The sequence below is a fragment of the Zingiber officinale genome, chromosome 2B (assembly GCF_018446385.1).
Source record: "Zingiber officinale cultivar Zhangliang chromosome 2B, Zo_v1.1, whole genome shotgun sequence".
NCBI lineage: Eukaryota > Viridiplantae > Streptophyta > Magnoliopsida > Zingiberales > Zingiberaceae > Zingiber > Zingiber officinale.
The window spans coordinates 65,877,264-65,900,070 of NC_055989.1; the positions used below are offsets into that span (position 1 = coordinate 65,877,264).

General features: G+C 34.1%; 1 protein-coding gene across 3 annotated transcripts; it reads right to left on the bottom strand.

The window, feature by feature from the left end:
* Positions 1-4,743: 4,743 nt before the first annotated feature.
* Positions 4,744-20,229, bottom strand: LOC122045750 (diacylglycerol lipase-beta-like). 3 transcript variants are annotated; one of them, XM_042606107.1, is made up of 14 exons: positions 19,767-20,229; positions 17,855-17,984; positions 15,986-16,205; positions 15,809-15,909; positions 15,090-15,211; positions 14,920-15,011; positions 14,215-14,320; positions 12,013-12,167; positions 10,762-10,889; positions 9,420-9,550; positions 7,237-7,334; positions 6,885-7,153; positions 6,392-6,758; positions 4,744-5,256 (listed from the first exon to the last, which is right to left on the bottom strand). In XM_042606107.1, exons 1-14 carry the CDS (start codon positions 20,196-20,198, stop codon positions 5,187-5,189), a joined length of 2,421 nt encoding a protein of 806 aa, XP_042462041.1. In that variant the 5' UTR covers positions 20,199-20,229; the 3' UTR covers positions 4,744-5,186. The 3 variants fall into 3 exon arrangements, with proteins under 3 accessions (XP_042462041.1, XP_042462042.1, XP_042462044.1); XM_042606108.1 differs by lacking the exons at positions 4,744-5,256; positions 6,392-6,758 and having other exon boundaries at positions 6,895-7,122; XM_042606110.1 differs by lacking the exons at positions 4,744-5,256; positions 6,392-6,758 and having other exon boundaries at positions 6,978-7,115.
* Positions 20,230-22,807: the final 2,578 nt, after the last annotated feature.

Sequence of the window (22,807 nt, forward strand, 5' to 3'; positions counted from 1 at the left end):
ACAATTATTTAAATTTAGGTTAATATGTTGAATCTAACTTAAGTTACAAGTTTGCAAGGCAAGAGAAGTTCAACAAGGTCAAGAGTCAAATTCTTAGCAAGCTGAAATTCTTGGAGATTAGAAGACCAGAAGCAAGGAAAAAGAAGTCCAAGAAGGTCAAGGGTCTGATTCTTGGTAAGATGAAGCCCTTATAGGTTGGAAGACCGGATGTAAGGCAAGAGAAGTCCAAAAAGGTCGAGGAGTATATTATTGGCAAATGGTGGGAACCCGAGTAGATCAGATGCTTCGGTAAATGAAGACCCGGAGATGAGGAAACTCTAAGCACAAAGTCCAGGGAACAGGAAGTTATTTGGCATGAGGTAATTGAAATCGGTTGATGTGTTTACCAATCGATTGATATGGTTTCCCAAATCGATTAGTCAATCGATTAGGCATTAGCCTAATCGATTTGTGCAATCAATTTGCACGCCTTTTGTGAGGCACAGAGTTTTCAAATCAATTGCCCAAATGATTAGGACTATACTAATCCATTGATGCAATCGATCAAAGATTTTCTCTGACTCATAGAAGAATTGCCAAATTGATTGCTCAAATCGATTAAGACAATACTAATCGATTGGAACAATCGATTAAAGGTTTTTTGCAAGCATACATAATCATTGCCTAATCGATTACCCAATTGGTGCAATCGATTAGAAACTATCTGCGAATGCACAAAAAGTTGCCAAATTAATTGCCCAATCGATTGGCTTTGGTTCAATCGATTAGCAGACTTTCTTTGCTAGGAAAGAAGGCTGCCAAATCGATTGTGCAATCGATTAAGGTTACTAATCGAATGAAGACTCCTGCTAATTGATTAAGATTCAAAATATAGTAATCTCAGCCATTGATTTGAAGTCAATGATCGTTCAACAGATAAGTCAAAAAATTCATAATCGATTAAGAATTCTTTCTAATCGATTAGAGGTGATGAAAAGCTAAGACATGACTAAATTTCGAAGTGTTCAAAAGGGAAGATTTGGGCACAAATTGAGTCACTGTTCCATTGCTCATAAGCGCTCAAGTTCAAGTGCTCAAACTCTCATCCTTGCTACATCCTCAAGCTACTCAAAAAAGGAGAAGCTTTACCAAAATTGTAATATCTTCTCTTCTTCTTCTTTGTGAGCTATTTCATTTGAGAGAGAGATATAAACTGTGTAAGGTTTCTCCACCTTCAGTGTTATTCTGAGAAGGAGAAGTTTCATAGTGGATGTTCTAACGCTCTCATGAGCGATAACCGTGGGCCGCCCTCACAAAACAGCAAAATAATATATTTTTTTCCTTTTATTTATTTATTTTTTTAAACTTCCGGTTATACCAATAAGATTTTGACTTTAGGGTTTAGGGATTAGATTATAGTATTAAGTAGAAAAAATCAAATTGAAATTTTTTCAAGGTGTGCACGGGGATAACAAATTTTTGAGGTGTGTAAGGATGCAGGATAACAAATATATATATATATATATATATATATATATATATATATATATATATATATATATATATATATATATATATATATATATATATATTTTTTCTTTTTTTTGTTATCCTGCATCAATTTCTCTCGCCACCGATTTGGATAGAAGATGGAAAGGGAGAGAGAATAAAAGGAATATTTTTTTTTATAAAGAAATCAAGTTGGTAACGTCACGTCTACGCAATACTCACGATCACGTACGAAGTGTTGTCTAATATATATATATTTGATATCCTACACACCTAACCCCACACACACCCAACGTACACCCAAAATTTTTTTTTAATTTAAATATTTTTTATACTTAATATTGCAACTCAATCTCTAAATGTTAAAATCAAAAATTTATTTGTATAATCAGAAGGCCACCGTCCATGACAACGGCCTAGGCTATATGTATAGGTTTGTTATCCTAGACGTCCAATTTAAGTATCTAGTATGATTGACTCTCTGATTTATTTTAGGATCTTGTTTATGTGAATAAAATTTTATTTTTAAAATTTAGGAGTTGAGTGAAAATAGTAAACTTAAAAAAAAAAAATTAAACTGAATTTATTTTTAAGGGCTCATAGGGCTATATACTCACGTTTTTTTTATTTTATTTATTTTATAAAAGCCTCCAATTATGTTAGTAAGAATTTACTTTTAGAGCTTATTGGTTGAGTTATAATATTAAGTCCACGACACATTTCAAATCAAAAACAGTTTGAAATGTGCACGAAGTACGATGTTAGAGATATATAAGAGAGCTGTTTTTTCCAACCATGCTGACACCCTCCCCTCCCCTGGCCCACCATATAATATAATAGTATTTACCCTTTTACCTTTTTTCTTATTCCTCATTCCTGTTTTTTTATTCACGTTTTTTTTTGTTTTAATTTTTTAAGTTTTGTTTTTTTAACTAATTTTATTTTTTATCAGTTTTATTTTTTGAATAATTTTTTAATTATATATTTTAATCTTTGTTTATTTTTTATCTTAGATTTTAAAATTTATTATTTGTAAAAATTTAAATAGTATAAACATATGAATCAAAATAAAAATTATATATATATATATATAATTAATATATATTGAGGGTGCAGTGTCACGTTTTATTTTGTTTTGTTTTATTTTATTGATTTTTGTTTTTTTTAATCAGTTTTTTTTATAATTTTAATTTTTTATTATTATATATTTATCATCTTTTATTTTTTTTAGTCGTAGATTTTCACACACACTCCTTTTCCAGTCCCATCATATTATTTACCTTTATACAATTTTTTTTTAATTTTTTTAAAGTATTTTCTCAACAAAAATGTCATGTTTTTTTTTATATTTGTAATATGAGATTGAATCTTTTGTTCTTAATTTTCTCTGTCCTCCTATCCCACTCGTCGCCTCGAGCCTATTACCGGCAACCTCTGATCGTCACTCGGATCAGAACTATATCCTAAGGAAAGGTGAACCCGAGGGTCTCTATCAGGGCGATCGCAGCAGGGATCTCCTGGTCCGCAAATTGCGGACCAAGGGATGGTCCACTGATCTGGACCTTTGATTTGAATGGACCCCATCTTTTAATAAGTGGGGTTTATTCAAATCAAAAGTCCACATGTAGTGGACCATCCCCTGGTCCACAATTTGCGGACCAGGAGATCTGCTCCCGGGCGATCGACGTCGAAATTCGGCCGAATTTAAGCAGGGACTCAGATCGTCGACGAAAAAAAGTTTACTCAAATCCGACCGAATTTCGAGGTTGATCGCGTCGATGGCGACCGCATTCACTTCCTCCTAGAATACAATTTTAATCGGAGCGGCGGCCGAAAGCCACCGATAGTGCCACCGACGATGGATTGGGACAATGAGTGAGACACGAGAACAAGTGATATTAGAATAGAGGATTCGATATCTTATAATCTTTGTTTTTTTTAATAATAGATTTTAGGAGTTATTATTTATAAAAAATTTAAAAGTAAAATATGGATAAAAAATAAAAAAAATTGATGAAAAAATAATAAATAAAATCTATTTTAAAAAATAAAACTAAGGAAGTAAATAAAATTGAAAAAAAAATAAAACTAAGAAAGTAAATAAAATTGGGAAAAAAAATAATTTACTATTTTAAAGGCGAGGGGTAAAAAGGTCATTTAACAAGGGAGAGAGAGGGAGGTGTGCTATCAGAGGGGAGGGAAAAACAATTTACCTATAATTTTTAACCTATAAACATTGTACCTGCACACACTTGTAAATGTCCCTTATATGTCCGGACGTCCCTAAGCGTCCCGACTATATATATATAGCATAATCCAATTTTAAATACTAAAGATAAAATTCCAAATTACAAACATGTAAATTAAAAGGATACATAAATAAATTCTACGACTGCACAGTTTTATACAGAAACATACTTATATATATATAAAGTACATTTCTTAATACGGTAAAACCACTCGAGAGAAAACTAAGGCCAAAAAAATGGAAACGAGAAAAAAATTCTGTCCCCGGCTCCCCGCATGTATAATGCAAGAGTAAAACATTCACAAATATTACAAGAAGACTAAGGTTTAAATTTCAAATAGAACCCTAAAAGTTAACTTCTAAAAATTCAAAAATTAAAATCCTTATTTACACGATTCAAAAGGAAAAATCCTCTACCTTCAAGATTAATAGGGCGACATCTAAATACTGAATTACCCCAAAAACAAAATGAAAAACAAATTGAAGATAAATATATAAAATTAACTTTTTTCTTTCTTTCCCACTGAAACCCGAAACCATGTCAGGCCCTGCAATTGTGCTAGACATGGCCCAACCCATATGAGATCGCGCTGGGCACAGCCCAAACAGGTCAGGTGCGAAAGGGCACAAAGATACATTCAAATAACACAGAAATAATAATATAAGCTCAATGGAATTATTTGATTGCAGAACGAGAATAAAGGTATGAAATGGATATAAAATGTACAGAAAAAGATTAATTAACTAACAAATTAAGATATTCAACTCAGCAAACTAGCAGGATTTAGGCAACAGAGCAAAAACAAACTATAGAATAAAACTTGGTTACCTGTTGCCACCTTGACCGTTTCCATGTACTCTCATCTTAGATATAATCACATGGGCTAGTTGTTAATCTGGGACGAACTTTATGACTTTAAATATATTGATCAGCCAATATGTAAAAACCATAACAAATATATTGCTGAAAATTCTACTAAAAAATCACTAACTGATGACAGGTTTGCTTATGCAAGAATCCACTAACTAATGACATATCTGCTAATAATACAAGATAACAAATGGAAATGAATAAAGGTAAAAAGTGAAGTGTTTGTTCATGGATGATATAGTATTCCTATGAGAGAATGCATGTCAAATAATTGAACCAATACAATAAGAGAAGTTGGGTCAGTATCGTATCGGCACCATCCATATGTACATCCGTGTTGACATAGCAATACCGCAAAATGTGTGCTCTTTGATTTGGGATGTAAATTTACCGCAAAATGTGTGCTCTTTGATTTGGGATGTAAATCCACATGAAGAAGAGTTTGACAGAATTGAACATTTGATCAGGTGGATGATGCAAGTTTCATGCCTGCTTAAAGAGGGGGTATGCACAACAATAAATTGTAATCAACTTCTGAATTCAAATCCAGTAAATTAAGTTTGGATGTGCCCTGTTCATCTAAATAATCGCATGAATTTTGCCTTTAAGCTTTTGTTCTTTCAATATTCTCTGCATGGCATAATGACACCTGCGTAGCAATAAACAAAAACAAACAGATGGAATCAATGATACAAACGGATCAGATATTTGAGTTAAAATTCTACTTCGAAAATAAGTGCACCTAATCGATGTAGGTTCCCATTAGTGTCATTGCCTAAATGTGTGTTAAGGGCATGCCAATTTAAACTAGGGTATTGACAACTTGTAAATGTCACTAGGTTAGAGAATAGGGCATAAAACAAACATGTAATGAGTTTACTTTTTTGTAATGTGAATAGAAAACGATGAAATATGGGATGAGAGTCCCTCAACTATTGATGAAATTATGGCCGCCCTCTAAGTAGTCGTAATTGTTGATCAGGCATTGTAAGCAAGGCAGCATCCTCTTCCATTCAGTTAAGACCGGATATATTCAGTCATGTCAGGCTTGCAAAGTTTCATGACAAGTGCAAAGTGTGCTCTACAAAGGTAGGATCTTCCCAGCAAAAAGTAGGCAAGGTGACTCTCAGATACCAAGAATGTCTTAGGACCTTGCTTGATGTGTATTATATTCTTGCCAATTTGGTGTTTGTGCACACTTTAGGTTCTGCAACCAATAACAATAGGTGACCTAGTCCAGCAGATACTTGTTAGAGTCAAGTAGGTGGGTGGGTAGGTAGGTAGGATCAGCTCCTTAATCCCCTAACATCATGTCTGTGGGTCTTTCCTTAGATGAATGGTGGCTCTGCCCCCGTCGGCCTTGAGCCCTTTGGAGAGAATGTGGCAATCCAGTAACAGTTTCTCAATCCGACAATCAACTCAAATCTTCACGGTTAAACATCATCTATCCAATGTCAGAAAAATATAGTATATTCCATCATCTCCAGCTATGAGGGTTTCTCAATTCCTTACCAACTTCAGCTAATATAGCATCATATTAACTGAAATGAACTATATATTGTTGCTTCAATTTTGGTTCAGTGTAACATCAGTCCCAATCTTGATGTGGCAAACCAAAGTTCTGGTTTGGTTCCTAACTGATCCAAACTGGATAATGGAAGATATCGTTAACAAAACCATAAACTATGTTGCATTGCTTGCACCTTTGTTCCAATGACAGTGCCTAGGAAATGAACAAATAAATATTAACCAAAAATTAGAAGGATCTGAGTTTAGGTTTTTACCGCCATGGTAGATGATCAATGAACATACGTGAGGTAACTCTGATGTCTCTGAAACTTTCCCTATTTGCCACAAAAGCTCTAAAGGTGTGGTCTCTCTCATGGACTGTCCAACTTCTCCAGAAAGGCAAGACTCTTTTTGGTTCATATGTTATATGAACAACACAACCCGGAAGATACATTTCCGGTGGTGCTGTTGATGCTTGAACAGATGATGTTCTTTCTTCAAAACATTGGGCCATCTGATCCTTGACAATTTCATAAGAGTTTAACCTCACATCATCCTGATCTACCAAAATCGCCAACTCTGAAGCATCATCACCTGAGGCTGTCTCATCCAGACGCAGCTCTTGATTCATTGGTTCAATTGCTATATAAAATAATAAAGATTTCTGTCAGGTAAATCCCATAATTCAGATGTAACTAACAGTTCGTAAAGCATAATTATCATGAACCAGCAGTAATGATTACTAAATTACAGTACATAAATATCCACCTGTAGTCGATGTTTTTGACTGCCACCTCTTAGAAATGTGATTCCTTTCAAATGTTGCCAGACAGTTTTGTCTTAATGGTGAGGCACAAAGGTCATAGGACTGCTGATTTACATCATACTTGTTAGCATGCAGGATTCGGCGTGCAAGTTTTTGTATCATGGCGGATTCAGCCAAAGAATCATCTGATAGAGCACTAATTGCAGATGCACGAAGCCTAAGTATTGAATTAACTGAAAGCCGTGCAGAGAATTCATCATTGTATACAATACTACAAGGAATTTATTTAGATTAATTAAAGGTCCAGTGTGCAAAAAAGAAAGCACAGAAAAAAAAAATGCAAACTGAGCTTACGTAGTAACAAATTTGGAGCATGCTTCAGCAGTCACAAAATCCAAACAGGGAAGACCTCCATAAGCATAAACATGTACTTTTGGGTGCCTTCCATATAACTGTTAAGAGAGAAAAAAAAAATTATACACACACACACACATCAAGCAAAAAAAAGTTAAACATGAACATTAAAATGCCAAAAGAACATATCACATTGAGAAGAACATTTAAGTTATAAAAGAACGAACTAAATACGAAAACGAGTATATGGTAACTAATTCTCCAAATTTCAGTGACGTAAATCACTAGTATAAGTGTAGACCTAAGAACAATCAATAGTACAAAAATATTACAGCAATTGTCGTGCTCATCAAACTGATGTGTAGTTATAGCAACAGAACGAAACAAGTTACCAGTTCCTTATTTCAAGTTATCTTAAACAATGCTTCAAATTGCATACTACAGTTCACATTTCTTATAACTATCATTCAATGATTGCAATCAGACTGACAATAAACTTGTTATTCAAGAGATTCAAAAAATAAAATTAAACATAATTTGAGAATGTAAACAAATCGATTTATAAGTTGTTTACCTTAGCCATCTAATTAGTTGGTGTACAAACTGAATATAGATTGCATCACATATTTTGACAATCTAAAAATAGTGAAATCAAAACTTCTTTATTCACAGAAAGCACAGATTCATTTCATTCGTCACACCTGGATCTAGTAATAATTGTACACCTGATGTTTAAAATCACAACTGAATACATTTCTATGATTAGTGGATTCCATTTCTATATTTATATTCTATATGTGACCATCTCCATACTTGTATTCTCTAAATGTGATCCTCTCTATCAGATTTTCAATGCTACATACCATACCCTATTATTCTACCAAAAGGCAATTAGACCTGCTCTGTTATATGGCGCTAAATGTTGGGCTATGACTCACATGAGTAGAAGCTAAGAGTTGCAGAGATAAAGATGTTAAGGTAGATGTGTGGATATACGAGGATGGACAAAATAAGAAATGAGAATATTAGAAAGAAAGTCGGAGTTACATCTATTGAGGGAAAACTCCGAGAGACACGTTTAAGATGGTACGAACATGTACTTAGACGTCCAATAAATACTCTGATTAGGCGACATGAAACTATGATAAATACGCACATGAAACGTCATGTGCGTATATGATAAATACGCACATGAAACGAAAAAGAGGAAGACCGAAAAAAGCTTGATTAGCAACAATAAAATAAGATAAAATTTAGTCAAGTATAGATAATGATATAATAGGGGATAGAGCTCAATGGGTGTAGAAGGATTCATATAGCCAACCCCACCTAGTGGGATAAAGCTTGATTGTTGTTGTTATTGTTGTAGCATGAATAAAGTGTATTAAACACCAAACACATCCTCTATAATGCTGAAAATAAAACTGTATTTAAAAAATAAACTTGCACTTTTTATGTTGGGGCTTTCATTTATAGCAGATTGTAATGGATTCTTTACATAGAACCGTATGAGGAGACAATCCAAAAGTGATTGAATCTCCTCGAGCAACATTCTAGAAGCAATAAAGGGGGATTTTTAAGACTCAAGAGTCCAATGTTTAAGCTTAATTGTTTATAACTCGTAGAAAATTCTATACAGACCATACAAGTTTAAAGTCTTCAGCTTATAAAATAGATCTGCTAAGCACATGAGAGGTACAATATAGAGTACTAATTAATTCATTCACTGTAGCAATCTTTTGTTGTTCTATAAATTTACCAACGTTTTATGTTTTAATCAAGAAAAGAACAAAACCTCCATAATGGCTCTGTTCCACCTTTGATGTCAGTGAACTTGAACTATGAAAAATGTCCAAGTCTTTCTTTAGAGTACTAGTTATTTCATTTTCTGTAGCAAACCCCTGCTGATCCATGAATGTACCAACGTTTTTGGGTTTTAACCAAGTAAAGAACAATACTTTCATAATGGCTATGTTCCACCTTTCTTTATTCAGTTCGAATAAAACATCTACTTAAGAAGTACTGAAATGAACAATTATAAATGGCGTCTTGTCTCACATGCATACAAGTTTTATATTTTGAGATTCTCTAGAAGTAACATATGATTAAAAAAAAATTAGGTGGATCAAGAAATCAAATTTGCTCAAAAAAATGATAAATAGCAATCAACCAAAGCTACTCACTCTTAATCCCAAGAATGTTGCAATAGCACCTCCTAAAGAATGGCCTACGACACAAACTTGGTATCCCTGGCATTCAGATCCAGTTGCCAACAAGGATGACAAAAACCCAGTTTTTTTAGATGGCAAGGAATCTGGAAATCCATACCATAAGTGAGATCATATAAACATACAGATATAATAAAAGACTGGATCAACTTTTCTGCCAGTAAAATAGAGACATACATATAAAATTGTGGACATACAAGTATAGGCACAGCAAAGAAAAAGAAGAGGATATGTTGACAAAAGTATTACCAAAATATATAACAAACTTGCTTCCATTCATAGCTATTTGGCATAAAGAAATTTCTTGAACTGCCAAACAGAGAACAAACTTCAATTTGGCCACTGACAATCTCAACTAACCTGCAACTTTAATAATCTTTCAAGTTTCATGGTGCATGAAAGATCAAATTGGCATCTTATATTGCAAGGGAAAACTTCAGTTTGACCACTGACAATTTTGTCCAAAAATTTTGCAAACCTTAATCTAAATTCAAAAGTTCTAGATTTTAGTTTCCATTTAATCCAAAAGATCCTTATTACATAAAATTTACAATGGTCATGAGCAACTTAATCCGGTTTGAAATTTCTATAAAGTTTAAGCGAAAAAACTTTAAGAGGTAAGTTAAAAAATTTCCAATTTGATATTTCTTATCTTATTATATTAGATTCTTAAAAGATCTTCAAATTCAACTACTGAAATATGCGTATTCTTGATTTTAGAATTCTATACCTTATATTTTGACTTTGGATCATAGGCGGCACTTGTTCTTTTTTATTTCCCAGATGAAGAGTTGCATAAATTCTCGCTTCACTCTAAATGATTAATTATATTAATGAAAGAGGAAAGAGGAACCAGGTTGAAGATCTAGCAGATCTTGCTTCTGGTTTAACAACTCAATAAACAACTGATTAACAGATCATGACCATTACCTCATCTTGCGAAATTATAACATTTTTAACAAGTAGCAACATTCTCAACAGACTCATTGTTAAGTAGCAACACTTTGTATCAATTTTTGACAACAACCCATAGACAAATTAAAGTATCAACTTTTTATCTAATGAAATAAGGTTAGCAGTTAAAAGGTACAAAGACCAGCAACAAAGATGCACAACAGTGTTAGAAGCTAACACTAACAGATTCTCTCCAATTGCAAGTTTTAGGTTCTAACATTATTATCAAGCATGAAAGTCATTATTTATCTGAGTATATCAAACAAGAAGAAAGAATAGTTAAAGGCAGCAATAAACTAATTTAGTAAAAGATTAACTCATAGATCTGAATCTGATGTCTAACCTTTAACTTCAGATTGGCCATCAAGTTGGATGAAAAGTTCCCTGGCAGATTCAATAATCCCTGCATGTCCATAATGTGGGAAAGAAGACAGAACTTTTTGTCTAACATCTGAAGGTAAATGTTCGCTACTGCATTAGTGAACAACTCAAGCTTCAGCTTAATTGAAAGAACATGGAGGAAAGCATTATAAAGATGACAATATTTGGATCAATAAGCATTAAAATGAACCAGTATAATCAACCAATAATATGTTGTCTAGTTCTGGTAATTCCTTTTGTAATTTTGATCTCAGCTTTTGAAATTCCTATGGAATTTCTTTGCCAGTTATATATCCATACTCAGACCCCTTCAGTGGACTATCATTAACCAAGGAGTAAGAAATTTTGACTAGAAAAAAAATAATTGATTTAAATATTATTAATAATTTAGCCTTGCATATGGCAGCCTGGCTCAGTGGAGGGATAAGATTCGTGTCGCCAACTTCAAATAATTGGACATGAAACACTAGCTTCCAAAATCAATCTAGTTTTAACATGGCTTGCTGGATAATGTTGGGTACATCTATCAAGTCAATAAGTCAATTATGTCAGTTGGATTGATCATGACATTTAGGTTTCATAACAAACTATACTAGGTTCAGCCAGCTGATGTGGCAGTGGGTTGCTACTAGATTAACATCACATGCCACCAACTAGAGATTTGGGGCCTTTGGATGAGGATGTAGAGTTTGTTCCTATGGGAAAGTTTTAGGCTAATTATGAGGATTTACAAGGCTTATATGAGAGAATTGTTATTAACTTAAGTTTAAGAATTTTGAATTATTGGTTGGGCTTATCAAGTTAAAGAGTTAGTTGACTCATCGCATAGGGTTTTTTTAATACTTCACCATCGCCAATACAAATCTTGGAGATTATTAAAATACCTCCTAAGTCACATTGTTTCATATAGCCATTTCCTAATCCAACACAACCTATGATCGCAAATAGATTTATCATATAGGAACAACTTTAAAAACATGAAAGCAATTCAAATGGTCAATGCTCGACATATTCATTTCATGTCAAGGAATAAAAAAATGATTAGACCTAGTAGAGCAAAGCATATATCATAGTATCAAAGGTATACCACTTAGAACCATGTGCATTACTCTCGTTTTCTGTATATGTAACTTTAGAATGAACAAATGTACAAGTGAATCCATGAGAACATTCTCGCAAAAGAGTATGAAAGATGGAAAGAGAAGAGTGTTACTTTATCAAGCCATCCAAATCCTCCATGGTAAGGTCACACTCTCTGCATAAACCATCTGTTATGAGATCTTCAGGTGTCTCAGTTCCACGTACAGCGACTACTATTGTCCTTTTATCATGTAGAACCACAACAAAATAGGCAGCCTCCCTCTTTGTCTGTGATATAATAATAACGAATAAAAAAGGTGAAATATCTAACATCAAATAATGAAATGAAAATATGATGCATATTTCGGGAGAAGTGTCAAACAGTAGCAGCTTGCTCAAGTGAGAGAAATATATAAAGGAAATCTTCATAGTATGCATTTTGAAGAAAACATCTTCATCATTTGTAAGGAAGGTACATCTAGGCCAAGGAATATGAAAAATCTAACTAGAATTATGAGTTTATCTAGTACTTTTCAGTGAAAAGATGACAAAAATATATTTATTTTCCCTTGAACTTAAGCGCCAAGTTGCAAATTAATTAAACTATATAAAAAAAAAAGCATACTATTTGTCCAGAAAGCCTGTATTATATCAAACGACAAGTGAAGAATTAGCAACATGCAGATTTTGATAATATCACAAATTATCCAAGTTCGCATGTTTTAAATAGTTAATCAAAGAAAACATGTTCGCTGTATCCTAATTATGGTTGGAATAAATTGTATCTCTGATAGTTAGCTGCATGATTCTGTATAGTCTATGGAATACTGAGCCTTTTGCACCAAAGCTAGAGGTGTCAACAGGGAATGCCCGAGTTTTAATCCAAAAGTTCTCATACTGGGTCAGGCACAGCCAGGCTCAAACCAGCCTAATATATTTAGAATTAATATTAATGTTAATTAAAAGAAAATGGTGTGTCAAACTTGGCCCAAAAGCCATGCTGACCCGAGCATGGCCTGGTTCGAGCCTAGGCCTGAGCCATGATTCCCATGCCCAGCACAGACCCACATATAGCATTGGGCCCGGCCCAGTAGGTTAGCTGGGTCAGGTAGAGTCACAGGCGGCTCAGCCCATTTGGCACCTCTTACCATAGCTATTGTATCTAGATTCAAGGTTTGCAAAATTAGGCTATTCTCAAAAATAAAGCAATCAAATAGATTTCTTCATATGGTAGCACATAGTAGACTAAGACAAAAGGAAAAGACTCAAGGGTCTACAGAAGATGGATAACATAACTCAATCTTTTTCTAGAAGTAGCAAACTAAGAATAGGATGCTTTTGTCAGTAAAGGTGCATTAGAGACAATTTCGCTAATGTAACAAAAATGCACAACTATGTTAATGAAATAGATCTTGTATTTCACGTTTCATTATCTTGCAGAATTGGATGATCTATAAACTAGTATTATATTAGTGATTGACCTTAGAGATGTAAGATAATACTATTAAATGTCCCTAGTAGTAATGTTCAAATTGGATTTCAACTCTGCGCTTACACTAATACACACTATGCTTCCATTGTTGGATAGTAGTAAATAATCTTAGGCCTACAAGACAAAAATGTGCAGGTGTTCATTGTAGAGCAAGTTCCTGTCCATTATTCACCATGAAAACTCTTTTGATATTTATCAAATGTCTATAGACTTTCTCATGCAGGTTGTAACTGGTTCTTGAACTTGTGATGATCATGCTCATCTCGTTTAGAAATCAACATACTGGTTCTCATGAGTTGAACTAAAAAAACTGAATAAACACCTATCTTCGGTATGCTGCTAAACCTTACGAACATGGGGGCGGGGTAAAGTGGACACTGGACTTATCACTCATAAGAAGAGCATATGTGACTAGCCATGCGATGGACAATATCTCAAGAAATATATAGTGACTGTGACTAGCCATGTGATGGACAATATCTCAAGAAATATATAGTGAAAGTCAATTGAGAAAGCATTCTGGATTTACTTTCTTATGGATAGAACATCTTAGTGCATTAAATAGCACTTAAATGTGGGGCCAAAATAATGGACATTATTAAAGTCCTAATACACATCACAATGTTGGAAAGAGGACCAAATTGCATGAGAATCATCGTTGTGAAAGCTTTTATGGATTGCCACAACCCTTTAAGATGTTAGATAGTCATGATGGGTTATTAGAGGTGGTTATTTACTTACATATATAAAATTTAAGAGTGGTCTTTATATGGGATTAAAGGGTGTAACCATTTGTGGTTATTAAAGGGCTATCAAATCTTGGCTAGAATATCAATAGCTTACTTGGCTGACTCGACCCATACAAAGAGCTTCAGGAGGTAAATTGACAAATTTGAGGAAGGCAGCTGCATGTCCCCGCCACCAATTATCACCTTCAAGTGAAGGCCTCCTGACAAAGGAATCATAAGAAACCATTTGAACTTTGTCCTAAAAGAAATTGAAAGTTGATTGTCTAGGCATATAAAATAAGACTCGATGAGGCTCCAGTAAACACAAGTCCTGAATAACATTTCATGGTTCTATCAAACATTTATATAAAATAATACTTAATAATGCACAGTAAACTCATATTTGGCTAGCATTTTATGGTTTGTGACCAATGTACATATAGGTAAGATGATAGCTATGGCCTCTGGGTACTAATGTCCACGACAAAGATACAACACAAAAATATATGTACTTGTTTTTCTCCATACAATGGCCTATGGAAGCAACTTGGATAAGAAATAATACACTAACACCAGATAAATTTGAGAAATAAGATTCATATAGCCATCCCATGTTGGGACAAACATGGCTGGATGATGCTGATGCTGATGCATCATGCATCTGTGGCTAATGATTTATTCAACTAGTTTAGTCTGTTCCACCATTTTAGAGAGGTAGCATTACTAAAGTTTTATTTTCACTATGATCCTAGCAGGAAAGGCTTTTGCATATGTATAGTCAAAAAAACAAATATGATCATGACTGATGAGATATAAAAACCTGTTCCGAGCCCAGGGAGTCACAATTCCTTGTCTATAGAGCCATGCACAAGGAAACAAGATAGGGTTTCTACCAAAATCAAGCAGTGGTCCCTGCATTCAGAAACAGATATGGTGAGTAGAAAACATTCTGAAGAGGAGATAAACATTCTCAAGAATTTTGGTTATAACTGTGTATGCAGCTTCAGCAAATTGATGGAAGAATGCTGCATCTTCAATAAGTTGGTCAGGCACATCCATAAGCTTATTGTGCAAGTTCTGCACCTGCTTCTGGCTTTGCAATAGAGCAAGTCCTGAGCAAACAATATGATAAAAAGGACAGCATGATGATCAAAATTTTAGGCATCAAAAATTACTAAAACATGTTTCATTGACATCTGTAATAGAAGTTACCACCAGATCAGATCTAACTAAAGCAAGAACAACAATATTCGAAGTGGCAAGTGAGCATTAAAGGAACATACTTGCTTTACACACAAAAAAATGTTTTATGTTTTCTGATATATAACTTGAGAAATGTCACATTTCTAATCATAGAGTTCCAAACATCCCGAGTTTACTGTTTAACCAATTGTATCTGTGATCGCTAACTAGCATTAAATTGTACTGACCTCCAAGACAGAATCACCCATTGCAAAAGTTCCCAATCCCAACTTATAAGTAGTTCTTAATTTATAGTGGAAGCATGAGCAAGAACGAACTAGTATGCATTATGTTTTACATGATCAGAGTTTAATTGTTTGCAGTATGAAACATAAAGATACCATTTCATAAGTCAAAAAGAAGATTTTGTTATCTTAAAATTTTAAACTTTTAGAGGAAATAAAAAAAAAAAATCAACTATTCAATCACTTATAGATTCTAAAATTCTTCTTTATGAAGAACTAGACCTGCCAATAGTTCAAGATGCCCTGTTCCTGATGCACGATATGCTACAAGATCACCTAGCAACCTTGCAACAGAGTAAATCTCGTCTTCTTCCAAAACACTCCTGAGTAAACAAAGAAATGTAAGTAAGAAATTAGAAAAGTTGACGTAAATGAATTGAAATTATTGAAAGACCATACAAGTACTTGGCGCGTCCTAGACAGCACAAAGCCTCCCGAATTCCATGATCAAACACTTCACTGTAGTGTGCTTTCCATGCGGTATCATGTGTTGAATAAAATGACCTCCATCTCAATATGTCAGCTCCCATAAAAAGCTGTATGATTACAACAAGCCACGCCAGAAGAAGAAAAGAAACCACTAAAATTTTCTTCCATGTTTGATTAACTGTATGCTGTCCTAAAACACCATTGTGTCAATCAAGTGACGGGAAGTTAGCAATTAAGATCAGAAAGCAGAAAACAAGTTCTTTGCCAAAAGAATCCAAATAATACACAGAAGGCATTGAGTAGTAATCATAATGCTCAAACAAGATAAGCCTATTCCCAATCTAGTGTTAAAGAGAAACTAACATCGGCGTATTCACTTAATGGACAAACTATGCAATTTCTGAGATGGAAAACATGATTAACCTGCCACAATGAATAAATTAGCATAACTGATTTTTTTTTATTTATAATAAAGACATGAAAACCCAACTTCATGAACCAAATACAATTAATTTCTAGCATTTAACATCAGGCATCAGAAATTATTGGTCATAATCCATACCAACTTAAATTGCTTTTCTGATTCTGTTATCTATAGAGGAGCACCAAATTACTCCAACATGGTAGAATTTAAAAAAAAAAAATCCTAATGATCCAACACATCTATTTTAGTAATTCTATCCATGTTGCATTTAACATTTTTTACTTGTTATTTCCTATCTAACAATATGATGTACTAAGTATAGTAGACAATATGACTGTCCTGTAAAATTTTCTAAACTAAAGGGCACATGACGGTTACACAACAATCAAGAAGATCCTCTTCATTTTCAACAATTCACTCTATCCTATAAATCTTCATCTATATCACCTTTTTTATGAATAATAGGAAAAAATTACCAGTTGACAATGAGACATTAGCAGCATAAACTACACACCATATTTTGAGTAACCATACAAACATGTCATCTATTAATATGCAAAATCAATACTTCACCACTCTGACAACCTACAAGCTCTTCTATCCAAGTCAGAAACACAATCTATTAGCTGATACTTTGTACAACAGAAATTGTACCACAAAGTCATAACTTTCAAAATTACATTACATCACAAACAGAAACTACAAAGAACAATTTGCAACTGAGTCAAATCTCTGTAAGCTAGACTGAATAGTTTAAGAAAATTAATCAAACAACTCAAATAAATGTATGAAATAGATGAACTAATAATAATAATCTGGTAAATAGCATCCAAAGTCCAAAGCACCCAATGAAAGTGGTAGATGCCTCAAAATGCAGCATAATTAAGCTACAATAAACTTAATTGTGAGTGTGAGAAACCCTGTTGCATCATATCCACTTATTTTGAATTAAATAATTGTTAAGTTATGCAAAATAAATTTTCTTCCCAAAAGTTTACTGAGATATTTTATCTCATGAAAAAAAAAACAAATAACTGAGCTCTTGATTGGTTAACTACAACCAAAGTTAAAATCAAATGGGTAAAATTTTCATGTTTTCTGACTAGTGCAGGATTGAATTTTTATCCAGTAGAGTGCATTTTTAGTTTTCAACCAATGAAAATTGTTTCCAGCTTTTTTATCATGGATAACAATTAGCTTCAATAGCAGCATCAATTTTTTTTTTTACTGATAGAGCTATCATACAAGTATTGAATAGCTAAACAATCCAGGTTAACAATAGTTAAGCTGAGGAAAGTGTCTCTAACCATAAGGCATATTTCTTGATGCAAACCATAAAGCACATATTGAGTAGCTAAAGTTGACAAGATATGGTATAACAATCTCAACCGAACTCAAAAGAAAACAAGAATTACCTAAAAGACAAGATCCACCATGAGATAAATCAGTTAATGCGATGAATGTTAAGTAGGCTGCTCCAATGGATTGTAACACTGTGACTGCTATCCCAAATCTGGTCCACCATAGCCACTTTTTATACCTTAGCTACTCAAAGGAAAAAAGTAAAAGAATAATGAAACAATAATCCATGTCATAAGAATTTATATCTGAAGCAAAAAAGAACAGCATGATAACACACAGTAGACAAAGTTAGCATGGTGCTCATAACAAGTATATAGCCTTGACTGAAACTGACTTATGGTGACAGTAGGATATATGTTAGGGACTCATTCTCCCATGGATGGGGAACAAGAAAGATGGACAAATCAACTAGATGGTTTGGAATCAAGATGGATCGGCCAATGAATTATAATTAAAGATCAAGCAATTATAATCAACGACTAAGCATTTAATTATGATTGGATTTTAGTTGAGACTAGTTTATGTAATTGAGACCAAGTTATTTTACTACAACATGAGTCACTCTAAGGTCCATACGAAACAATGGCTAAGTGAGGTTAGAAATTCCCTCTGATGAATCCAATTATCACTCTCCTTTCTACTCTCTCCCAGTGCTATTGCACATTCTATCACAAGTTTTTCTGTAATTTCCCGTGTAAGGAGGTCAAATGAGCAAAAGGATCGAGAGTGGTCCGTCCTTATAACACCCCTACTTAGACACCCAATTCACAATTTAATTTTGCTCTTCCCCATGAAACGTGAGGCAGCAAGGAAGCCTCTATAGCCAAAGAGAAATCATCCAGTCACTGAGACAAATAAATGAAACCCCCCCCTCCAACCCCCCCCCCCCCCTTTCTTTATGTATCCTCCTCTAGGATCCTTTGCTCGTCCTTTCCTCTTACTGGAACCAAAGTTTTCCATGTCCACTCCAAAGTCTCCTCCTCCCCATCTCTTCTAGAGCAAAAACTGAGTCTCAAATGATACCAACAAGGGCAGTGCCACACTGCGGCTTTTGTTGGTATCATCATCTCTTTTTGTGTTGAGGCAATGATGACTCTGTCCAATGGGAAGAATGATAAGCTTTGCCCATCAACAGAAATGGCACTGGATTGCAAACCTTGGGTTCATTCAACGGCCCGTGGGCCATCACAAACTAGCATGGATGATCTCAAGGAAGTTTGTTGCTTAGAATTCGGTCCACAAACCAATGCAACATGCTCCATGGCATTCTAAAATTTCAACAAACAGGAAGCAGACCAAATACAAAGAGAAATTAGAGTTGTTACTTGTTCATTCAAGTATATTAATACCCTCTTAAAATTACAAATTTTATTAGGTGGATTGTAAAATTCCTTGAAGGTTGATGTAAACATAAAATAAAATGAACCCGGCATCCCCAACGCTAGATATTAACACCATCAAAGCATTTCCACAACCATCCATCAAACATGTTCTATGTTAGCAATGTGACGATAAATATATACATCCATCCCTGCAAATGGGTTGACGACATTTGGATCAACAAAGAGAGAGAGAGATGGACGAAGATGCCAAAAGAACCAGAGATCTCATTATATACCATCATAGGGAATAGGCATGAACACTAAGCAACTACATGCTTCCAGGTAAGGATGTCCTATAAAAGTACTAATTAGCTCCGGATGCAGTAACACAAATAACTTCCATTGAAGTAATTCAGTGAAGTGCAAAGGTTTGCAGCAAATCTTCTCAGCCATAAGGTAGTAGGAAGTATGCAATGAAAACATATTCTGTACTCAAACTCAGCCAATTTTATGTTTTCCGCATAAAAAAGAGGAAGCAATAGTTGAATTGTTTAATAGGTTCGTCAAAATGAAATACCTGGATTTGCAATGAACTCTATAATTGAATGAACAATATCAATGGAAAACAGCGAAACTAAAATACCCGTCTCTCGTGACGAACGGCAGCATCAGCGGCAGCGGACTCAATAGGGAAACTAACAATTATCTCAGCCGTCTCATGCTGCGCTTTGCCGGCGCCGACCATGGCGAGAACCCTGATGCTCGCACTCAAGATCGAGGCAGCGAAAGGCAGTTTCTCATCGCCGGAGCAGCTGCGGATGAGGTAGATCAGCAGGAAGACGCCTAAAAGGATCACGGAGAGGTTCGAAACCCCGAGAAGGAGGGCGATCCATCGGACGCTGCGGAGCTTGGCGAGGGGTGTAAACCGTCCCGAGGCGAAGTCGCGGTCCATGCGAAGGGAGGAGCGGTAGGGCCTCCGTCGAGGGACGCAGTCCGAAAGGGCGGCAAGGGGGCGGAAGTGGATGAGGGAGGCGAAGACAGGGAGGAGGAGGTTGGGCGAGGATTTCTTAGCCATTTGGGAGAAGCACGGCCATTGCCACAGCGGACCAAACTATGAAAAATAAAGTAGTGGAAAATTTTCATTTCGGTTTTAGTAATTTTAGTTTTTTTTTTTCTGTTTTTTGTTTTGTTATTTTGTCTTTTTTCCAATTTAATTACAAAAGTTCATTTAATTACGGGCAACATTGAAATACCTGATAAAAGTTTGTTTCAATTCAATCACTAAAATTAAGATTAATATTTTGAATATTAAATCATAAGTAGAATATTATTTTGATAAATTTTTTAAAAAAAAATTAATAATATAAATGATTAAGGTTTCTTTTTAATTTTCTAATAAAATTATCCTTTTCATATATCAGTTTAAAACATCTTATTTTCTATCGGCACATATATAAATAAACTTATTTAATGAGTTTAAACAAAAACTACTAAATGAATGTAGAAACTGCTACAATAATCAATTTTAATTAAAATTATTATACTTTTTATATTTGACTCATTTTAAAAATATGATTTTCTTTGAAATTTATATCATTTTCATATCTATTGTTTTATAATTCTTTTATATTTTATATATTTTTTATTTTTTAAAAAATGTTTTCAATAAATTTTAAATTGTCCATATAATAGTTTTTTAAAATTTATATCACTTTACTCTCTCTTATTTTAAAATATTTATATTTTCAAAAAATTTAATATTTCAAAAAATTATAACTCGAGCAACAATTTTAATTTAAAATTACTTATAACACTTAGTATGCTAAATTATCCATCCCTGTTGAAATTCAAATTCAGATCCTTTTACTTATTCTCGCAAACTGCTCTAATTTTTTTTTTAATCGTATTAATTTTTAAGATGATGAGTAAGTTTTCAACTAACCATTATAGTAAATTAAAAAGTACAAATCGTTCTGATGGATGACCTAATATTATAAGTGATTCAAACATGAACGTGTGATATTATTTTGGAAGAGAGTTGAATCCTGTTGCTAATGAGTCGAGAAAATTACGTTTTTAGTCTTATAATTTATATTTTTCAATTTTAATCCTGAGTAAATTTATATTTTTAGTCATGTAACTTGTAATATTTTTCAATTTCAATCTTTTTTCCTCTAAAATTAAAAATTTTCAACGGAAAATGATAAGTTGTAAATTGAATTTGGAGATTTTGATTTTTTATGACTCATGTGTTTTTTATATTCCAACCACAAACTAGATATTTTTCGTTGAAAAATTTTAATTTTGGAGGAAAAAATGACTGAAATTAAAAAATAGTATAAGTTATAGGACTAAGAACGTAAATTAACTCATAACAGGATTAAAATTGAAAAAGATGTAAGTTCCAGAACTGAAAATATAAATTTCTCCTAATGAGTCGGTCCCAATTCCAATTTTTTTTAAAAAAATCAAAATCACATGATGAATTAAATAATATCGAACCTGAGTGACCATGAGCATGGGATCATGATACAGCGAAAGGATACTAAATTATCATCCAAACATTCATGATTCAATCCTCAGCTACGTTTATAAAAAAAAATTCTTCAAATAGGACACACAACTACAGGGATGTTGGACTTCTGAAATGTCCACCGCAAGCATTTCTCGATTTATCTTAATGATTGGTGAAAAACTTTTATAGAACTAGACTGATCACCCTGGGTTCGGTATTACCTGGTTCATCATTTTTATCCTTAGACTACATTGCAACGGAGGGACATCAAGTTATCACCCAGACACACACGCTTCAATTTCCAGCGTAGACGGTGGGCGTAGCACAAACGGTGGACGCATGGTATCTCTGGCGTAATGGCCAGGAGTCGATTCTCAAGAACTGACGACCTGAGATTTATCCCGCCATGTGCCTATGGCCTGTGTACCTGCATGAACCTCCCTCCATATCCGTGGAGCAGGCACTAGGGGGGCTACTAAGGTAACGAATCTACCTTTTTTCAATCTCTAGCTACAATACATTTACAGAGATTTTGTCCTCCAAATGAAATATACAATCATAAGATATTGGATTTATGAATTATTTATCACGAGCACTTTTAAATTTATCCTTATAGTTGATAAAAAATTATCATAAAATTGAATTAATCATCTCTGATATTATAACTAGTTCCACATTGATAGTTCCATTGTAATCCCAAGGAAGTGTGCCCATATAGCCCCAATGTATAATGTCCACATATGCAATCTTGACATTTTAAAAGACGTTTACTTGTAAACAAAGAAACTCACCATCTTCAAAAAAAAAAAAAAAAAAAAAAAATGGAATCGTCACATCAGCGCCCCCCTAGAGTCGGTCCCATGAATATGGAGGGAGGTAAATACAGGTACACAGCTGAAAGCGCATAGCCGGGATGTTAACCCCAGGTAATGACACTCTGAGGATCGAACCCTGGATCTTTCGGCCAGGGTTATGTGGACCCGGAAACTCACCATCTTCAAACACCCGGAATATGTGGACATTGTTTTGGAAGAGAATTGAAGCTGATTGCTTATGAGTCAGTCCCAACTTGATGGTTCCATTTTAGCCCCAAGGTATCGTATCCCTATATGTAATCATGACATTTTAAACAGATGTTTACTTGTGCAGAGGAAAACTCTCTCCGTAAA